Genomic DNA, 13,922 nt, shown 5'->3' on the forward strand with positions numbered 1-13,922 from the left:
AGGACTCCCAGAGTTCATCACGAACCATAACCCAAACCATAATTTTTCCTTTACCTAACTTGACTGATTTCCCTGAGAATCTTGGGTACATGTCAGTTCAAATAGGTCTTCTGCAGTATTTGTGATGATTGGGATGCAGTTCAACAGATGATTCATCAGAAAAAAAATCTACCTTCTGCCACTTTTCCAAATGATCAACTCAAAGTCAAGTTATTATTTGTTGCTCTTACAACTGGGATACACAACAAGACTTTTGTGAGAGATATATATATAAATACACCTATATAAGGGGCCAATAATTTTGACCTTAAAATGGTGTTAAACTGCTTTTATTCGAGAAAAAAAAAACAAGACTTTCTCTAGAAGAAATAAATATTATCAGTTGATTAAGTACACTAAAATGGATGTATAAAATGTAGTTAATCCTCAAATGATAAAATGTATACAATCATTTTCATAACTGGGATGACTTAAGGTAGGATCATAACAATAAATCATTTTTGTGAGATCATTCTTAATTTTTTATTTTCCATACATGTTATGCCTTCAATTGTTCCCCATTTTTAAAAAGAATGAGAAAATATAAGCAATTTATATTTAACAAAGCACACCAAAAACAGTATTGCATTATATTACTATCATCTTAAAGAAATGTTGTTTTTTCACAATCATCATCATCATCATCATTAAATTGACCTGGATGAGGGTTGGACTAAATGTGCGTGTACAGTTGAATGCAATATTTTTAGCACTGCTGTGATTTTTTTTCAAATGTTTCCCAAGTGATGATCAATAGAGAGAATACTTTTTCAGAAGCTTTAAAATAAACTAATTTCTTTTGTCTTTGCGATGAAGACAGGACATAATTTTTTAGTAGTTATTTTGCAAGATACTACTATTCAGCTTAAAGTGCAATTTAAAGGCTTAACTAGCTTAATTAGATTAACTTTAGACAAGTTGGGTTAATTAGGCAACAGTGGTTTATTCTGTAGCCAATTAAAAATATAAATACAAAATTCTTATGGGGTAATAATAGTGAATATAAAAAAAAAAATCAATTTTATTGCAGCTGAACTAAAATAAATAAGCCTCTCTTTTCTGTGAAAATTTCCTTGCTCTGTTAACCAGCAATTTCAATTTATATTTTACCTTCAACTGGAATATATATATATATATATATATATATATATATATATATATATATATATATATATATATATATATATGGTGAATTGTCACAGTATATTGATGCATTTATAGTAAATGGGCTGAAAGGATGAACAAACTTCATATCTAAAGGTTTTTTTCTCTAGTATAGTCATAAATTATGCAACACATGTTCTCTGCCTTAGATCTGCTGTGTGGAACACTGTTTAGAAAGCCAATGAAGACTCACACTGGTGAATGAACATTTTTATTTTTTATTTTTATTAATTGTTTTAAATGTACAGGTCCAATTCTTTTACAAAACAGATACTTAAACTTCAGAAAAGATTTACAAGTCTACAGTAATACAAAAAGTAAATGTTACCACAAAAAACACATCACGAATGCATGAGCTTGTGTTGAGATCTATGGAGAAAACAATCCTGCCATAAGGACGTAAATATAAGGCAAGAAAGAACAGTTGCCATTTTCAGTCCAATCCAAAGTCACATTTTATGCATTTTGCTCCTTGTTGATTTCCGACTGCAATGACGGAAGCTCTTCTAGTTGGGTTTGGTGAGCAGCTGAGTTGAGAACTCATACAGATCTTTATTGATCTTTTTCAGGGTCCTCACCTCCTCCTCCAGTTCAGACACTCGTACCTTTGTGTTCTCTCCATCCCCAAACACACTCTGACAACAACACAGAGAAAACATTGAGTCATCACCTCATATCTTTCTGACAGACACAGACTTCAACAGTTTTTTTCTATCGATAAAATGTATGACCTTTAAAGTCGCTCAAGGACTACAAGAGAAGTGTTTCTATAGAATTTTTCAGGTGGACTTCTATAGTGAGGCACCAATAGTTAGAAACAATAAGACGTAAAGAAACATATTATTATACAAATATCTTCTATAACACTTGTAAGATTTATAAAATCTCAGATACTTTAATGCTTTCTCATATGGACAATACAAATCCTATGGAGTGAGAATGCGGGAAAAGCTCATTGCTTCATTTCTCTCCCGCAATTCCTTCCCTTTACCCACACTCCTCTTCATCCAACTCACAAAGAATAAAAGTTCTATATCATGTTTGATATCATTTGAAATTTCTCAGTGCGACTGGTACAACGGTTTTAATCTCATAGATATGGGCATAATCTAAGTAATCACTTGAAACTGTAGGTATGTTTGATCCACTGCAGAAGGCGTGTCATTTGTCATGATCCTCTTCCCAAATTACACCCTGATTACATTACATAAGAAAGATGACTTTAAAGCTTTAATTTTTTTTAAACCATTCCAAGTTGAAATGTTGGAACGTTCAAAAGAAATAGGGTTATAGGGGGATAACTGGGAATAGAACACAAACAGGAACTATGCTTCGAACTACAGCTCTAGAGAAGTAGTTGCAAATGTACAAATTTGCCACGCAGTTTGCCACGCGTGCTGGTCCGACAATAGAAAAGCAGTTGTTCCTTGCACCCCCTGGTGAATATACCAGGTGAATATATAATATATAGTGAGTAAAGCACGAAAGTGGTTTTTTTTTTAAATAAAAAGTCAGCCTTTGCTGCTGCAGCACAGTATGTGACTTGCATGAATGCGCATGAAGAAACGTGCATTCTCCATAGCCACATTTGTACATGTTTGCCTCAAAATATTTTCATTTTGTTCAACAGTGAATAAACAGTGAGTAAATTTTCATGTTTGGATGAACTATCCTTTTAAATGTTTTTTTTAAGAATTAGTTTTAAAAATAGTCACTTTTTTGTGGTTAGTCATCAAAATATAATCAACTACACCTAAATTGTATTTAACATTCCTTAATTTAAAAATTTTTTTGAAAAGCTGATCTGAAAGCTGATCACACACGGCATTTACACACGGTGTAAATGAGGAGGTGAGGTTATTCACCTGCACCTAGGTCTAAGTATTTGAAATTCCATCCCAGATTTTCGCTAAGGTCATCAAATCCAGCTTTAAAACATCCCTAATCTAGCGGAGAAAATATTGACATTCTCTTTGTGCTCGATTCCCCCGTGCAGGCAAACGCTGAGTGACAGCGATGCACATTTCCCCCCAGATTAAGTCAGGGAGGAAGGACTGGTTGGGGGGTTTAAAAAAAAAATCTCTCGCTCTCCAGTTATATATTTATTTACATACATCTCCTGAATAAACACAGCAGGCTCTGAGCTTGCCAGCAGGATCCAACTCCCTTTTGAGTGAGTGAAACTAATCCACTTAATGGTCTTGCTAGAGCTGGACTCAGTTTAAAAGCGTCAGGAGATCCACGAGGAAGAGGGGGAACAACCTCTATGGTGACCTAAACGCGTTCAGAAGTGGATAATAGTGACAAAACTCCCAAAACACCCTCGGTCCTTCCAGATGGACAGGATCGCAGGGACCATCTGGGCACACTGTACTTTGACATTTTAAAGAGGCTAAAATAATGTATTTTGGACAGAGTTATAAGGTACACAGCTTGTGCTTTGCTTGCAGCTTCCTGCATCTAATTCTCTAAAGGACCGGAGTTCAATAGGCCGAAAGTATACAGACATTCCCCTTCTAATTACGGAGGCACATAAAACCAAGCCATTCGGTCTCATATTTTAGTGGAATGAGGTACCAAAGACCCACCTCTACTATAAAGACTTCCTTTTTATGAGTGTTGCGTTCAAATAAAATAAACTCTTAGGCTTTATGTGTTAATCAGTTCAGCTTTAAGCCCATTCCGAGTGTGCTCTCGACTACACTTTCAACATCCCATAGAGAGAGTCTGAACTACTGGATAAGAACGGCCCAGTGGAGCTGCTCTATCAGCAGTATAAATCAGCGGAGACTCTGACAGAGGTGTGCGAGTGCCTCATTTTCTATAGGAGGATGTGAGTGAGATGCTCTATATAAAAGTCTGTAGTACAGTATTGACCGCTTCTGTAAATCATCGCAGGCTGCGGTCAAATATTTTGTACAGTGACTGCTGTCCAAGATAACTCACACTTAAGATTTTGAACATTTTTCACATTTATTCATTTAACAGAAGCCTTTATCCAAAGAGACTTACAAGAGAACAAAAAGCACTTTAAAACTCCAGAATAGCAATATGTAGATTCCATACATATGTAGAGTTTTTATATATACAGTCAAGCTCAAAATTATTCATACCCCTAACAAATTCTGACCAAAAGTTACTTTTATTCAACTAGCAAGTTTTTGTTTTTGACCAAAAATGACACCGGCTTCTCCCAAAAGATTTAAAGACAAGGTACAAGAGGGATCCTTGTGGAAAAACTTAAAAAATTTAACAAAAACTATAAGTCAGAATTTGTCAAGGATGTGAATAAATTCGAGCTTGACTGTACATACAGTGCATCCGGAAAGTATTCATATCGCTTAATTGTTCCACATTTTTTATGTTACAGTCTTATTCCAAAATGGATTAAATTAATTTATTTCCTCAAAATTCTACACACAACCCCCCATAATGACAATGTGATTTTTTTTTTTGAAATTGTAGGAAATGTAGGAAAAAGCTGAAAATTCACATATACATAAGTATTCACAGCCGTTGCTCAATACTTTGTTGATGCACCTTTGGCAGCAATTACAGCCTCAAGTCTTTTGAATATGATGCCACAAGCTTGGCACACCTGTCTCTGAGAATTATTGCTCGTTCCTCTTTGTAGTACCTCTCAAGCTTTATCAGGTTGGATGGTATAGCCATTTTCAGATCTCTCCAAAGATGTTTAATAGGATTTAGGTCTGGGCTCTGGCTGGGCCACTCAAGGACATTCACTGAGTTGCTGTAAAGCCACTCCATTGATATTTTGGTGGAGTGCTTTGGTCATTGTCCTGCTGGAAGATGAACCGTCGCCCCAGTCTGAGGTCAATAACACTCTGAAGCAGGTTTTCATTCAGGATGTCTCTGTACATTGCTGCGTTCATCTTTCCCTCTATCCTGACTAATCTTCCAGTTCCTGCTGCTAAATAACATCCCCAAAGCATAATGCTGCCACTGCCATGTTTCACTGTATAGATGGTATTAGCCTGGTGATGAGCGGTGCCTGGTTTTCTCCAAACGTAACGCCTGACATTCACTCCAAAGAGTTCAATTTTAGTTTCATCAGAGCAGAGAATTTTGTTTCTTATAATCTGAGAGTCCTTCAGATGCCTTTTGGCAAATTCCAGCCAGGTAGTGGCTTCCGTCTGGCCACTCTACCATACAGGCCTGATTGGTGGATTGCTGCACAGATGGTTGTCCTTCTGTAGGACTCTCCTCTCTCCACAGAAGAATGCTGGAAGCCCTTCTGCACAGATCACTCAGCTTAGATGGCCTGCCAGCTCTAGGAAGAGTCCTGGTGGTTCCAAAAATCCTCCACTTATGGATGTTGGAGGCCACTGTGCTCATTTGCTTTCTGAGCAGCAAAAGATTTTCTGTAACCTTCCCCATCCTTGTGCCTCGAGACAATCCTGTCTCGGAGGTCTACAGACAATTCCTTGGTCTTTTTGCTTGGTTTGTGCTTTGACATGCATTGTCAAACCTGGGACCTTATATAGACAGATGTATGCCTTTTCAAATCATGTCCAATCAACTGAATTTACCACAGGTGAACTCCAATTAAGCTCCTGAAACATCCCAAGAATGATCAGTGTAAACAGAATGTACCTGAGCTCAATTTAGAGCTTCATGGCAAAGGCTGTGAATACTTATGTACATCTAATTTTTCAGGTTTTGTATTTTTAATAAATTTGGAACAATTTCAAAAAATTTTTTTTCACATTGTCATTATGGGGTATTGTGTGTAGATACATAATTTAATCCATTTTGGAATAAGACTGTAACATAAAAAATGTGGAAAAAGTGAAGTGCTATGAATACTTTCTGACTGCACTATATATACAGTAGTGCCCAGGACCTGAGTAAGTTTGAGTCTATGAACTTTATTTTAACGATCTAGGCGCAAAGTCTAAAGTGAACAGCGCAAAAGCATTAAGGGCATTAAGGGCAATATGTTAAGGCTGTGTTTTGAGCATACCGTGCATTAAACCAATCGGAGTCTCATCTCAAAAATACCTTTGTTGCGTTGAGCCATGACGCATTTGCTATTTAACTGGCTGACTTTGTAAGTAAAAAAACTGAATGCTTCACTAGCGAGAAAACAGTTAAACAGACCATCTGCACAAGGATAAAGAACAAGCCTTCTCCATTCGGGTTCTTTACTTTATCTCTTTACTTTACTTTCGTGTAAGGAAACGGTGGAAACTCACTCCACTGAAGACATCCACTAGCCTACATATTCAATTTCGTTTGTTAAGCACAAAGATTTGTTTCAAAACTATTTCTAAATTCAGTTCTAATTTCCAGCAAACGAATAAATTAACAATAATAACAAAGTGTGTTATATCCAAACACACTTCCTATTCTTATGACCATAATTCTTATGACATTTAATTTTTTAATATGAAAAGATATTTGTGTATTGCTTTACATCCTTAGTGTATTAAGCAATGGGTATGCATAGGCACATAACTAACGTGCTTTGCGCTGGTCTTAAGATGAGCTTTTAGTTGGTCAATGGCACAGTCTATTACACACCCTTACACACCTCCTTTATAGACCAGCACACCCATCAGTCCACAAAGTGCCACATATGGCTTTGCTATTAAAACAATGTGGTGCGCTGATCTGAAAACAGTAACAAATCACACCACACATGTTTTGTGCCTCTTGTATGATAGGGCCGTATATTTTAAATGGTCAGCCAGGTCTGGGTTGGGTCCCAGTATTTAGCCGAATGAATAAGTCCTCATAAACCACCGTAAGAGAGTACAACTAGGTCAAACCCATGTCAGTATCCAATTTTTTAAATTAGATTTCTCAATCCAATTTTCATCCTAGTAAACCACATAAACAAGTACACATACACACACAGAAATATATAGACTTGAAGTCAAAATTATTAGCCCTCCTGTAAAACCTTTTTTTTTTTTAAATTGACTTTAAGCTGAATACTAATATGAGGTTAGGATATTTAAGCAAGTTATTGGAAAACGATTGTTTGTTCAGTAAACAATCAAAAAACTTAAAAAAGTTTTGTTTTGATTCCAACTAAAATAAAATAAAATAAAATAAGACTTTTCCTAGAAGAAAAATATTTGGGAAATATTTGAAAAATAATAAGAATTAGAAGAGCCACCTATTATATATATATATATATATATATATATATATATATATATATATATATATATATATATATATATATACATACTGTATATATATATATATATATAGACATCAACTCGATATATAGATATAGATTATATAGACAGTTATTTGATGCTTCTTATGCATGATTGCCGGTCTGGTTTAAAATAAAGTGCAATGTGCTAGAAGTGTGTGTGATTTATAGTCCAGGTTTTTATTAGAGCACCAACAGATTACACCTACTGTAGGAATAATCTGCTGTTTACTGACACTGTAAAGCCCATTTTTTCAAACATAAGGCATAAGGAAGGGGTTTACAGGCTCTAAAAGTAAGAAAAAAGTTAAACCCGAACTGCTAAGTATTTTTTAAGTGCTCCACCTTGAACCTAATACCACCCTTTAGCTGTTCTAAATTGACTGTAAACAACGGCTTCACGGTGCTCATTGCTTTAATGGAGGCTCGGGTGCATCTGTCATTGGCAGCTTTAAAACTATGTTACAAGAAAGCAATTCCACATTTAAGCAGGTTTTTATGACACCATCGTTATTTCTTGTTCATTTGTGTTTCATATTTTCACCCCTGCACCACATGCAGTTATAGTATGCTGTATGCATACAGTATATTTATGACATGATGTACTCAACCTCAAAAAAATAAACTCATACATAAAAATTTGGAACCACTTGATGGTGATTAAAATGGTAATTTGTAAAATGGTTTTGATTAGGATTTCTGGGTGAATTATCACATTAAACTTTAAAATTAGACCACTTTAAACTAATTAAACTAATTAAATTAAGAAACATAAACAGGTTTATTTATAAAAAAAAAAAAAACTGCATCCAATTCATCATCATCACCACCACCACCACCACCACAAAAAATATGTTTATTACCCAGATGGGCAAAGTTATTAGCCATCTTAAAATGTCAATTACGGGTTGATTACTCTGCTGGCTGAACACTACTTGTGACGAGTGCTCCATCTCTGCTCTCTTCACGCTGATCATCAGAGGAATCAAAGCCAACAGGCTACAAACTGCCTCCGCCTTGAAAGCCTTGCTAAAATTCAGCTCACAGTAATGATTGAATTCAGACAGCAGCAGTGAGCTTCCCTGCTTACCTTGTCTGTCACAGCACACATCAGAGAGTAAAGCTCTTCGGCTTTCTCCAAATACGTTCCCTCCGGCTCCTGAGAGTGTAAAAAAAAAAAAGACAAAGAGAAACACTTTAAACATCAACGTAATAGTATGGTAAGCTGCAATAATGATTGAGTGTGCCAATGAGGTGTTTGTGTGTAGGCATTTCACAAGTGTCCCGAAGAGGCTGTGAGAGGGTCAATTACAAACAAGGTCTAATCATGGCTGTCTCCTGCAGGCAGATCGCTACTGACAGTGAGTAAGTGGCCAGGGGCTCGTGGAGAGGATGACGTTGTTCCAAGGGTCCAACGAGATTATTAAGGCTGACAATGAAAATCCCAGCAAGGTCAATCTCTTTTTAACAACCCTTCCCAGATCCTGCCATCTTACTCAGCTGATTTATGCACCATCAGTGGCCGTCTACTGGAATTTACTGTTCCTCCCTCAACGGATACAGTGATGTTGCTGATTTTACAGAAAAAAAGATGAGTAAAACTGGTGCTGCTGCTCAGAACAGTGGTTCAATTTCACTTGCACCCACATATCTTCACCAATTTGAAATACACCTATAATATTTCAATGGTACATGTATTTGGTAATATTTTGAGGTCAGTAAGAAAGCAGAGCTTTTTAAAAGGTAACACATTAATGGTGTTTTTTAGTATCTATTAATCAAGGGACAAAACCAAAAAAAAACTTTGCTATAACCTTCTAATGCTTGGCTTTACCCATTTGTCAGAAATACATTTTTCTAAGGAACTGAAAATTATTAAAAAATGTATATATATATATATTATATTATATATATAATATATATAATATATTAATATATATATATAATATATATATATTATAATATATATATATTATGGCCTATTATTACTTAAAGGAAATTAGGTTATCTTCTATTTAAGAACCAGATCTGGCGAGGATGTGTCCGTGAGCAGATGTAACTGGCCAGCATACTGACTCTAAGTGACTTCGGATAAACGATGAACCATTAACTGAAAATAAGGATTTATTAGGTTTATTCAATCTAAATTAGACCTAATCACGACCTATAAGGTGATCAGCTTGAATTAAATTAATCTAAATTTAAATTATTATAAATTGGAGTCAAACTGGAAACAAATAAAAAATTAATTTTAACAAATAAAAATATTTCTTTTCACATGTACTAAAAAGGCTTACACGCATTTAACCATCACCCGTGCTGTTAGTTCCGTCATAGGACTAATAGATGGACCCTTACAACCCCATTCAAAAGGATTCACCCTACACCAAGGGGCTCTCTGCTAAAAAAGTTTGAAAACCACTGATGTAAGGAATTATTATTTGTTATTTATGTTAAGTTTTTACTGCAAATGTCACATCCTGATGCTGGAATTGTTCATGCCCAAAGAGCAAAACGCGAAATGTAAAAAAGAGAAAAAGTGAATGTAGAAGTGCAATCAAAAGTGTCAGAATTCATCTTGAAAGCTGAGCAGTCAACCCGTGCAGAAGCCCCGCAAGCCTTTAGCTCTGAACTTTAAGCTGCCTAATTTAGGGCTAAATAATGGATTATCTATCTTTATGCAAAGTTGAGGGCTGTAACCCATCCGACCTCTTGCTCCACTCCATTAGCACATAGCAAGAGCAGATATAAGCTCCACCAGGACGGCAACAGGTCTGGCGAAAACCCATCTGACTGCTGACCTCCATCTGAATTGAGTTAGCCAGACTCTTAATAGACTTCCTCCGCTTCGAGATGCGATTATTTAGGAGGTCAGGTGGTTCAATTCAGGCTCATTTTAGTAACCCACCTCTCCCAGCAAGACTGACGATTCTTCTCGCAATTGAACAACAAACAATTTCAAAAGAGAAATTAATTTTCTCAGAGCAGCTTTAATTGACACGCATGTGGTACGCTAGTCATGCTGGATGTGTGATGTTGACTGCAGCCTCTGGGTCACAGTTGGAATGTGTTATTTTGCTTCCTGGTAAAAGTATTAATGCACTTATCGGAACATTTGTTTTCGGTTCCCTCTCGCTGTGCAGAGGTGAAAGAGGCTTGTTTTTTTTCCTGATAGAATGTGCTCACCCAGAGGCTGGAAGATTAGCCGTTTGGGAAAATAAGCTAAGGGGGGAAGGGAAGAAGGGAGAAAGAGCAGATATGCAGAAAGAAGGAGAGATAAAATGTGCAAAGGTTGGACCCACACAGCAGGTGGTGTGCAAATTTAAGACTTTATATAAGCATTTCATTTATATGCCCGTAATTGATTTGGACGTGTTAGGAATTACAGTCAGGTTGCAACTGCTGTAAACATTCATCATGTTTGAACACGGGTAGTAAGAAGACAGATTCATATGTGCAACTTGCATTAACACCTCTGACCCAAAGGTATCACCCATATGCAGCCGTTAGACCTCATGTGAGGTAAACTAAAACATCTGAGCCAAAGAAAAGGACATTGGCTTGCTTAGCCATTTGAGGATTTGCATGGCTGGGTGGAATATTCACGATGATAGATATACAGTAATTCTATGGCTCAATTTTCTAATTTGTATCTGCATTTAGATGTACTAATACTAATCTAGATTTGGCCATTGAGTCTTCCAAAAAAGCATTTTTTGAATCCTCACAGAAGTTCTAATGTAACTGTAATGTGAAGAAGTTTGGCCAGAGAAGAAATGGTCTTGGCTAACTAAGTCTGGTTATTCTTGAGTTTTTTTCCTTTACTTTTGTCAATTGGTAAAGTTTGTTCCTCGGTACTGTCGCCACTGGCTTTCTTGGTTTGGGATTTGTGGATCTGTGCATCGATGAATTTGGTCTTCAGTGTTTGGACTTCAAGCAGTGAAAATTAAACCATACTGAATTGAACTAAACTGAACTCACACAGTTTCAATTTACTACAACTTCTATGTAAAGCTGATTTGACACAATCTACATTGTAAAAGTGCTACAGAAATTAAGATAATTGAATTGAATTCATGTAACTCAACTGTCCTCAGATCTTTTCATCCATATGTGATTGAAATTATTATTATTCAGAAATATATCTAGGGTGGGTTCTTGTTTTCATTTATTGGTTGTTCAAGACAATTAATTGATTAATGGCATGAAAGCGCTTTGATTTACAATGGTAAAAACTAAACATGCATGGATGTTAAGGGTGTAACGGATCACAGATGATCTGTGATTCGTATAGATCACAACCCACAATTCGGAACGCACGTGACACGCGGATTAATAACCTTTTTTGAACTTGTAGGTTACTCCAACATTTATAACAATTGCAGAGAGATCGCCTCTCACGTCATTCAAATCACATGAATGAAAGCCTTTGGGCTTCCCTGTAAAACATGAGAATGGAAAAAGTTGTGGTGGGACCTAAATGCTTTCTTGGGCTATTAATTAAAGGTGTTTTCTGTCACTGACTACGTTTACATGGACATCAGTAATCGAATTATTTGCTTTAATCTAATTAAGAGAATAATAAGACTAAGTTGTTTACATGAGTTGCTTTTTGAGTGTTACTTTCATGATCCCGTTTTACATGTTATAGCACATAATTCGATTAACGTCATTGCGTCACCGTGTTATCCGCATTTCCTCCGGAGTTTCATGTAATTTCAGGTGTGTCATTTTTAATTTGTCGACTTTGACTGTAGTTTGGCACTTTCACTTTCATTCACGAACATTTCATGCATGCTACCCGTGAAAAACGAGATATTGGGTGCAACTATGAACTGCTGGAAGAGTGTTGTTTTAATGGAAGTTCATACTGCATGCTGAATGGAAGAAAAAAAACTTCCGCATTTCATGATGCTTACTGTGGTCTGCACTGACTCGGTAAGTGCAAAGAGTGACAAACAGCCGCGCGCCTGCGAGCATCCGTGCGTGCGTGTGGATTATCCTGCATTCCGAGTAAACAGCACGATTAAACATTAAAATATTGTGATCTCAATTCAAACCCGTGCAACATAAATGATAAATGATAGCGATTTGCAGAGGTTTATTAATCCTTCGAAGCACTGCATTCATCTGTGTTTGAGAGAGAACACAGAAGTACTGGGATACTGGTTTATACACTGATGTTTATGGTAAAGACTAAAATCACTGTTTAATGAAACTTGATGCTTGTGAATGTTGTAGCAATTACATTGTGTAACCAACAGGTGGCAAACAACCATCAAAATTATGTCACTGAATAGGTTTTCAAAATGATCCACCTATAATGAAACCAAGTTTTATGTGTGAATTGTTGAATGATTAATTGAAATTAAATATGATCTGTTGTGCAAGATGTTAGATTTCTATATTTAGCACGATCAGCAACAGTAGCAAAGATCATTTTTCATATTGCATATATATTATATATTTTATTATATATGCTATTAAAATTACAGGTTCTAAGTTCTGTTTGTTAACACCAATGGTTTTTGAAGTAATATTTTGTATAAATAGAAAGCAAACAACATTTGTCTCCTCCCTTTTTTGCTGAGCTAAAAAATGGTCTGATCTGTGACTCAAAAACCGTAGTGTGATCCGAACCTTAAGATTTGTGATCCGTTACATCACTAGTGGATGTACTGTGCACATTAAGATAGATAACATGCCTTTAGAAAAAAGATGAGCTCTTATTTCACGCTGACTTCATGACAAATGCCTCCTATTAAATCTTCAGTAGTAAAAACATCAATTAAGATAATTTCACTGAATCAGTTCAAACACACATGAATATTGGTTTAAACTATATTTTGATGATCCGTTAGTTGAATTTAAGTTACATTGCATCTACGTGCCAACTATTTCTCATTAGATTATAATTAGACTGTTAGGTTGGGGTTAGGGTTAGTGTAAGTTGACATGTACTAGCAAAGTTTCTTATAGTCAGTTAAATGTCTGTTGAAAGCGCAGTACCAACAGATATTAAGCAGACAGTCTACGAATACTCAAACGGACCATAAAAATAAAGTGTTACCAAATATTGAAGTTTGCTTAAACCAATCCATATTACCTGTAAATGAAAACATTGAACAAGATATTTTATACTTTGTGTGAGCAAACCTAAGTAAACTTAAAGGGCACCTATGGTGAAAAGTCTACTTTTCAAGCAGTTTGGACAGACATATGTGTAGGTATAGTGTATATACCGTCATATTGGGCTGATATAAACACACGAGTCCTTTTTTTTCAATTTAACAACATAAAAACGGTGGACTAATTGGAGCGGTTTTTAGATTGACCGCAACTTGGCGTAGAAGTGCGGTCCCCCCACCCACCAATATTGATTGACAGGCGCGCACTACCATATCTTCAGTTTGTTGTTTCACGTCTGCCATTTTCTGCATGTGAGTCAAAGCGATGTCACTAAAGGAACACCCTTCCTCTATTTTTAGATGTAAGGCTCATTGGGTTCAACACAAGATCAACATTCATA

The 13,922-nt window shown here is 36.1% G+C and overlaps 1 protein-coding gene across 1 annotated transcript in view; it reads right to left on the reverse strand.

Annotated features, from left to right (window-relative positions):
- Positions 1 to 1,405: 1,405 nt before the first annotated feature.
- Positions 1,406 to 13,922, reverse strand: part of wdr18 (WD repeat domain 18) — a 148,523-nt gene continuing 136,006 nt past the window's right edge. The window contains exons 9-10 of the mRNA XM_056468590.1: positions 8,484 to 8,552; positions 1,406 to 1,838 (exon numbers count right to left, since the gene is read on the reverse strand). Of these exons, the coding sequence (XP_056324565.1) occupies positions 1,710 to 1,838; positions 8,484 to 8,552 (198 nt within the window). The 3' untranslated portion in view covers positions 1,406 to 1,709. The remainder of the gene's footprint in view (positions 1,839 to 8,483; positions 8,553 to 13,922) is intronic.

Source organism: Danio aesculapii, chromosome 11, assembly GCF_903798145.1.
Source record: "Danio aesculapii chromosome 11, fDanAes4.1, whole genome shotgun sequence".
Lineage (NCBI taxonomy): Eukaryota > Metazoa > Chordata > Actinopteri > Cypriniformes > Danionidae > Danio > Danio aesculapii.